Source organism: Stegodyphus dumicola, chromosome 11 (genome assembly GCF_044657685.1).
Source record: "Stegodyphus dumicola isolate Sdum_Otavi_A_Nest chromosome 11, ASM4465768v1".
Taxonomy (NCBI): Eukaryota; Metazoa; Arthropoda; class Arachnida; order Araneae; family Eresidae; genus Stegodyphus; species Stegodyphus dumicola.
In genome coordinates this window covers 52,137,434-52,146,157 of record NC_140778.1, presented here as the reverse complement: position 1 = coordinate 52,146,157, position 8,724 = coordinate 52,137,434, and the positions used below count along the sequence as shown (strand labels likewise).

Below are 8,724 nucleotides of genomic sequence, written 5' to 3'. Positions count from 1 at the left end.
TGCATACTATACTATAATTAATTAACCAAGTTAATAGTCATAACTGAATATTTAGTAGCACTATTTCACCACTATGTATAACAGTTGACAATTGCTAATGCCTCCATTGAAACTTTCTAAATATTTCATGAAATTGACCTCAATTAGCTAAAATTTTTTCCAAGTACACTTTAACTGATAAAACATCTGAACAGTAGTAGTTACAATCTGAATTCTTTTCCCACTGGCAAAAAATTGTGCATTGTGTCTTTCTAGATGTCTAAAATAAATACATATTAATAATCCTCAGAAAATCCCTAGCCAGGTGTTTATTTCATAGTGGGCATGCTTTGAACGCTTTTGTGTGGTAAACAATGAACTTCATTTTAAAAGTATGAAATGTTACTTTTTTTAAAATTTACTTTATTTCCTTCCCTCAACTAACAGAATTCTCAAACAAAAGAGAAATTTCCCTGCTTCAAGGAATTCTGCCACGGGGGGGGGGGGGGGATTATTTTTTCAATTAAAAATATGAAATCGTAATTTATGAAATAAAGAGCAATTATGATCTAAAGGTATCAAAACTTACAAGCCCACCAGCGGCTGAGCGGTAAAGTCGCTAAACACTGGTAGTACGGTCCGAGGTTCGAATCCCGCGAACGGGCTGGCTGCACGGGTGTTTTCGTGGTTTTCCCCAAGTGTAACTTGTATACAAGCCAGCTTCCCTTAGAAAGTCCGCAACGAAGGCATCCCTTCCCTTAGGCAGATAGCCCTAGTGTGCTTTGCCATAATTAAATGCAACACCAACACCAAAATTTACAAAAAAAAAAAAAAAAAAAAAAAGAAAAGCATAATATTTATTTCTTTACTTTAGTAAACATTTCTATGAATGTAAGTTGTTTAAGTTGCTTCATTTTTTGTGCTAATACTTTCTCTTTAATTCTATAAACAGATATAATTTTCTTGTTCAGTTACCAAGTTCCACTGTTCAAGTCCTGTAATTGCTGTCGAGAATACTGACTAACTTGTCAATTGAAATTTTTTCGTTTTTAATAGCGTTCTCTGTTACATTCTTCACTATCGAAAGCGCACATGGGTAAACGCTTTACTGGCTTCACGCGCACGCGTAGTGGACGCGTGCATTGAACGCGCATGCGTAAGTTTGTGTCTTTGAGGTCCGGATAATGGATGTCAGGTGAAAATAGCAAAAATCGTAATGCAGGTAGTTTCTGGAGTGGTGTTTTACACATGCTGGTTCATAAAGACTGGCCAAGTTTCACAAAGATTTAAGAATATTCGCTCAGGCAATCAAATTCCTGCACAGTACAAAAACCGTAATCCGGACTCGTAGGGACTTAGACGATTCCGGATTAGGTTTTTTTTCCGGATTATAGATCATCAATTTAAATCTGGTAAGATGGCATGCAAAAAATATACAATTAAAATTATGAAACCGTAATTTATGAAATAAAGAGCAATTATGATCTAAAGGGTATCAAAATTTACGAAAAAGAAAGCTTAATATTTATTTGTTTAGTTTAGTAAACATTTCTATCAATGCAAGTTGTTTCGTTTTTTTTGTATTAATACTTTCTCTTTAATTCTATAAATAGACATAATTTCTTGTTCAGTTACAAAGTTCCACTGTTCAAGCCCTGTAATTGGTGTGTGGAGAATAGCGACTAACTTGTCAATCAAAATTTTTTCGTATTAAATAAACGTTCCATGCTACTTTCTTCACTATCGGAAGCACGCATATGTAAACACTTTACTGGCTTTAAGCGCATGCGTAAGTTTGTGGCTTTGAGGTCCGGATTATAGATCATTCCGGATAATGGACGTCCAGTTTAGAGACTTTGCACTGTATTAGTCTGTATAAACGGTACCTTAGAGCTAATGTCTCTTTCAGTCTTCAGGCATCATGCTGCATGTTAAAATTCAGAAATATTCAAGAAACACAATTAGGTGTTTATCATGTTTCAAATTAGCAAAGCTTTTGAACAAAAAGAAATTATTTTAAGTAAATTAACAAGGTTTGGATTTCAGCATTTATGCTTATTTACAAACATAAACATGTAACAGTTCTTGCTTTTGCTCTGTATTCGAGGAAGCATATTCCTTGGATGTACAAACTGTAAACTTTTCTACACTTTTTCAGGTAATAAATAAAGCTTTTTCTTCAGGTTTTCAATTTTTTCTCAGTTCAGTATTTTTACAATAATGTAAAAATAATGTGCTAATTTGAAAATATAGAACTAGGAATTTTTCTTGACTCTTAACCTATACAGTTTCTGTATGGTAATGGTAACAAACATGGAAAAGTTTAAAAAAAAAAAAAAAAAAATCTGAAATGTTTCAGATTTTAAATTACGTCCAAAGGGGCGTTTTTTAACATTTTGTGTGTTACCTTTCTTTATTAAATATCATGTTCCTCGCACTTAAACCATAAGATCCAGTGCAACAGCAATATCGCAAAATAGTTTTAAAATGAGCATATCTTTAGAATTTCCGATACAGAGACTCACGCGCTGGAGATAAAAATGTTTTTTCTGCACAACGTTGCCATTGCTCGCTTTGAAATCCTTGAGTTTGTTAATAAAAAATTCGTCAAAGTTTTAAAAAATAGGAAATCGATCATAAAACAAATTTCAAATTTCAAATTTGGTCTTCCACATGCTCATATTCGTTGGAGGATTACGTTATTCAAAATTCGATGACTCTATGTACCGTTGTTTTATCACAATACGAGAAATAGTATAATTATCACAATACATTTATGCAGATTTTTCATTATTTAATTTCTTCAAATATAATGCAGGACTCTAACATTTTGTGGCAACAGTTTGAAAAGTGAACCGACATTTATGAGTCCGACGCAAAATGCCAAAACGAAACTAATAGTCCTTCGCGATTCAAATCCCTTTGGACTAAAAACTAGGGCTTTCAGCTCTCAAACTATTGGGATTAGAGAAAAATATAGTTAATTCTTTCTATTACATGGGCACTGAGCCCTCACAATTAAATTCGGGGAAGGGGGCAGAATACAAATCAAACCTCTCTACAGTATCATGTAATTAATTCATTGGAAATTTAGATCATTAGATATGTTAAGTTTTTCGAAATGCAAATCACAACATTTATTCATAAGGCATTTGGTATGATTTGAGGTACATTATGGTATTACCAGAGTACAAAGCATTTATCTTTTCTGCCACAACATACTTCAAGAGTAATATCAACATGGAAGTTACATGTATGGAATTATTTGCCCTTCGTTTTTACTTATCACCTTACCACCTCTGTGGGTCATAAGTTCTGCGACTAGGTATAGCCATACAAGCTCTGGTGCTGGTACGTTAATAAGAAATCAGTTATTCCTTATTCAAATAGCTCTAAATGTAATCTTTGGGCTTATGAGTATCATCCACGAGATCTATTTTTATCATATGGAAAGAAAATTTTGTTAAATGTTTCTTCATCAACATTTTTTAGCACATTTAACTTAAATCTGTAATCATCGCCAAGCATGATGTCAACATAAAGGTTAACATACTCCTTTATTATTCAGTTACTAACATAAAAAAAATTTTTAGGCATTGCTACATTACTCAAGTTGTCATGTTTTGATAAACATGCGGTGATAAAAGGAAAGTATAACAAATAATGATTCGCCGGGTTGGCGTCAGATCAACGATGTATGTGGAATGTTTCAGTTTGAGATGTGTGCCAAGCAGATACTCAGCAACAGAGCCAAGTTACTGATCATACAAATTCATGCTAAAATGACTGATTTTTCAATAACAAGGTATTTTATGTATTGTCGAAGTGAAATTAAGAATCGGGACTGCAGATGTTTTACTATGCGCGAAGGGAGGATGAAATGCGCATGCATAAAGCCTATGAGAAAACGTGGTTGGTGGTTTTGAAGTCCAGATTTTGGATCATTCCGGATAATGGATGTCTGGATTTCAAACTGTGTACTGTAATAGACAATAAACAGGCACATATAAGTATAAATGTGTCTGAAACATTTTCACGGACCCAGGAGCAAAAAAAAGAGGTATGTATATATGTATATGAAAGAAATAACACAATTTTTTGATTTTTTACAGATGAAAAGTCAAAAGTTACTTATCAGGTGCAAGTTGGTGGTTTTTTTCACCTTTATTTCAGAGATTCCCAAACTATTGATATTTATTAAAATTTGGTAAAAATTATTAATAGATCAAAAGAAAATGTACTTGGAAAAACAAATTTGAATTACAAAATAAGGATTGCATGATGAATTAAAAAAAATATATCACATTCTTCTTCAAATATGTATGTTATTATTTTGCACTTTTCTCATCCTCAAGTATACAATCTGTTTTTGCATTAAAAAAATTATAGATATGAGTTCATTCAGCACTCGGCTATCAAGGAAAAGCATTTCCTCATTGTTGCATTTATCAACATTCTTTGTTCTTGCAGAAATTTTTATCCCAAAATTGTGGTAAAACTGGTCACAAATTCTGCAAGGCCAATATTTTAAAACTAAGCTTAAAGTTCAAAAACATCATGTTTTTTTTATAAAAATTGCTGAACTTTGGAATACAACAAAAAAGAACACACACAAAATGGCAGAAGTGATTCATTGAAGGATTATAATAAGCATGTTTGCTCGAAGAATGGTTATGCAAATTGTTGCCAGATTTTGGCATATATTGAAAATATTACAATTTGTATTAAGGAGGCTGCATTAACACATATGTACCCCTCCCGCCCGAAAAAAAAAAAAAAAAAAACTTTATCAAAAAATTTTGATTTTATTCAAAGACACTACAAGCTGCATAGTGGCATCAAGAACATAGACCAAAATTAATGTTTTAAAACGAATGATACCAAACACATAAGCTTGCAAAAATCTAAATTCTAAGAAATCTCAACATTAAAAAGGGAGTTCCCAAAGCTAATGACGATGAAAAAAATACTTAAAACCTACAGCACTAGAGATACCACAAAAGACTATATTTCATACTTTGTACTATTTTAGAAAAATGTAATGAAAAGTGGATTACAGTGCAAAATGTGAATGCATATTCAATTTTAATTGAATGGTTGAATTTTAGATTCAATTGAAAAAATGTTCAAGCTTTCAAACAATTTATGACATTACCAGAATGAGAGGAATGCGACATCAATAAAATTTCCTTATTCAAAACACTATAATCAGTGTTTAACTTTTCATTGTTTGAATATGTTGTTTTAAAACTCTCATTACTAATTAAATATTAAGGATAAGAAAATGTTCCTTTAAATCAGAAGCACTTTAAAACGACTTGTGATTTATCTCGCAAACATCAGGTTTTTCTCTTCTGGAAACAATTAAATGATTTATTAAGAACTGGGGTGAAATGACAAATTAAACACACCCCATACAAAGACATTTCTTCATAGCATAGACAAGTCCTTAGCACATATAAGCAAAGGTTCGTATCCATCTAACAAAAGTTATCTTTGTGGAAAACCACAAAAAAAAAAAAAAAAAAAAAAACATTAGTCTTCTTATTAGGTGTAGACATGAGATTCAATTTTTCTATCATCCAAGTGATTTGTTACACATGTAACTTATGACGTTTTTCTCTGGTGTGAATAAGTATATGCTTTTTTAAATTAGATTTTTGAGTAAATGACTTCTTATAGACCTCAGAAACATAACAATTGTCATGTGTGAATATGTATATGGTAGTTTAAACTACATTTATAAGAAAATATTACATACATCACATAGGAGGTTTCTCTCCAGTGTGAATAAGTATATGGTTGTTTAAACTACGTTTGCAAGCAAATGACTTATTACATACATCACACACATGATATTTCTCTCCTGTGTGAATAACTATATGGTTCTTTAAACTATGTTTGTGAAAAAATGACTTATTACATATGCCACACACATGAGGTTTCTTTCCTGTGTGAATAAGTATATGTTCCTTTAAATGACCTTTTTGAGTAAATGACTTGTTACATACCTCACACACATGAGGTTTCTCTCCTGTGTGAATAAGTATATGTTTCTTTAAACTAAGTTTGTAAGCAAATGACTTATTACATATCTCACAAACATAAGGTTTTTCTCCTGTGTGAATAACAATATGACGGTTTAAATTAACTTTTAGAGTAAATGACTTATTACATAACTCACACACATGAGGTTTCTTTCCTGTGTGAATAAGTATATGTTCATTTAAATGAACTTTTTGAGTAAATGACTTCTTACAAACCTTACACACATGAGGTTTCTCTCCTGTGTGAATAAGTATATGGTCCTTTAAACTGCGCATGTAAGCAAATGACTTATTACATACATCACACACATAAGGTTTCTCTCCTGTGTGAGTAAGTATATGGTTCTTTAAACTACAATTGTGAGTAAAGGCCTTATTACATACATCACACACATGAGGTTTCTTTCCTGTGTGAATACGTATATGTTCATTTAAATGACCTCTTTGAGTAAATGATTTGTTGCATACCTCACACACATGAGGTTTTTCTCCTGTGTGAATAAGTATATGGTTGTTTAAACTAAGTTTGTAAGCAAATGACTTATTACATATCTCGCACACATGAGATTTCTCTCCTGTGTGAAGAAGCACATGGTTCGTTAAATGACTTTTTAGAGTAAATGACTTATTACATACCTCACACACATGAGGTTTCTTTCCTGTGTGAATAAGTATATGCTCGTTTAAATGACCTTTGTGGGTAAATGACTTGTTACACAAGACACACACATGACGTTTCTCTCCTGTGTTAATACGTATATGGTTGTTTAAACTAGGTTTGTAAGCAAATGACTTATTACATACATCACACACATAAGGCTTCTTTCCCGTGTGAATATGTATATGTTTGTTTAAATGACCTTTATGAGCAAATGACTTGTTACATACCTCACACACATAAGGTTTCTTTCCTGTGTGAATAAGTAAATGTTCATTTAAATGACCTTTTTGAGTAAATGGCTTGTTACATACCTCACACACATAAGGTTTCTCTCCTGTGTGACTAAGCATATGTTTCTTTAAACTTAGTTTGTAAGCAAAAGACTTATTACAAACATCACACACATAAGGTTTCTCTCCTGTGTGAAGAAGCATATGGTTGTTTAAGTTACCTTTTAGAGTAAATAACTTATTACATATATCACACACATAAGGTTTCTTTCCTGCTTGAATAAGGATATTCATGTTTAAGGTCCTCTTTCATCTAAATGAATTCTCATACCTTACACATGCACTTTTTTTTCCTGTATGCATATGCAGATGCTTGTTAAAGAAACATACTGTCTAAATGAGTTGCTATATACCTCATGCACAAGGTTTCTTTTCTATGTCAATACACATATGTTTGTTAAAATAACTCTTTAGTCTAAATGAGTTGTTACACACTGCATATGTGAGGTTTCTCTTTTGTGTAAATAAGCACATGAATTTTGAAACTAGAGTTATCGGCAAATGATTTATTACATACCGAACATTATGATTAGATCTTATCCTGCATTAAGAAGGAAATGCAGGTTTTATTGAGGCTTCGGCGTAAATATCTACCTCACATATAAGGTTTTTCTGTTGGGTGGGTAGGCATGAGCTGCTTTACGAAGTTTCTTTCTCCGCATGACAATTTCCAATACACGTTGTACTGAAATATATTCGAAAAACTAACAAGGTCTCTTTGGAAATATAATCAAGAATTTATGAATAATTCATTGGCATTCTGGGAGATATTACAATGTCAGGAAAGTAGTTGGCGAATGCATATATGATTTACAACACTAATTTGCATATATGATATAACACTAACAGATAACAAGATATATTTAGTGCGATATGCACATGGCATGATATTCAGGTACAAACACTTCGTGAAAAATAAGTTTATTTCTGGCTAATTATGATATCTCACCTTAGCACTTGTAAAGCTTAGTTCGTTCATTCATTTTTCCAAATTACATATAAAAGAAATGAAATCATTTTAAATGTACAACAATGTTGCTAGGAAAATATTCACGGCCTAAAGAAGAGGAAATAAGGGTCGTTACGATATTTTCCGTGTTGTAGAAAAGTCTATCATTTATTTCTGGTCAATGCTCCTTGCCACCAGCTTTTCGCCTGACGCCAATTTCAAGTGGCAGGTTGTTTACACATTTGCATACCAACTGGCTAGACCAAAGACTTGGCTAGACCAGGTCAGGTCAGGTCATAACATTTCATTCAAGTTCCGTACTAATGAAAGTGCATTACTCGATCTATTTTATCTATCCATTTAAGGCTTTAAGAGTGGTGAAGTGTATATCCAAAAAGGCGTATATGAGTAATGGTAAAAATACTTGATGTAAGAAATATCGAAAAGTACCAGAGGTGGCACCATCTAGGTGCGAAAGAGTGAACTAGAACTGAGTTTAAAAACATCTAGTTAAGTTGTATGTCACGTGGCCTATTCCATGATGTTGATTGGTGAGTCAAGAAGAACTGTAGAATTACATAATTTGCGTATTTTTTAAATAATAAAAGTATATATACAGGTGCAGTAACATTTTTGTAGAATGAAAAGGTGTAAAATACTTGAGATAAATAAAAGAAACAAATTCTGATGCATAGTAGATAAGTAGTAAATAAAAATCTTGCATATATAGGTGTGTCCTCCTGGACCAATAGGAAATCTTGATTAAAAGTACAAATTCTTGAGTAAATAGATGTAAAA

At 32.3% G+C, this 8,724-nt stretch overlaps 1 protein-coding gene across 1 annotated transcript; it reads right to left on the bottom strand.

Annotated features, from left to right (window-relative positions):
• Nucleotides 1–2,770: 2,770 nt before the first annotated feature.
• On the bottom strand, nt 2,771–8,381 carry LOC118205911 (uncharacterized). Its single transcript, XM_085826683.1, has one exon. It carries the CDS (start codon nt 7,209–7,211, stop codon nt 5,742–5,744), a length of 1,470 nt encoding a protein of 489 aa, XP_085682809.1. The 5' UTR covers nt 7,212–8,381; the 3' UTR covers nt 2,771–5,741.
• Nucleotides 8,382–8,724: the final 343 nt, after the last annotated feature.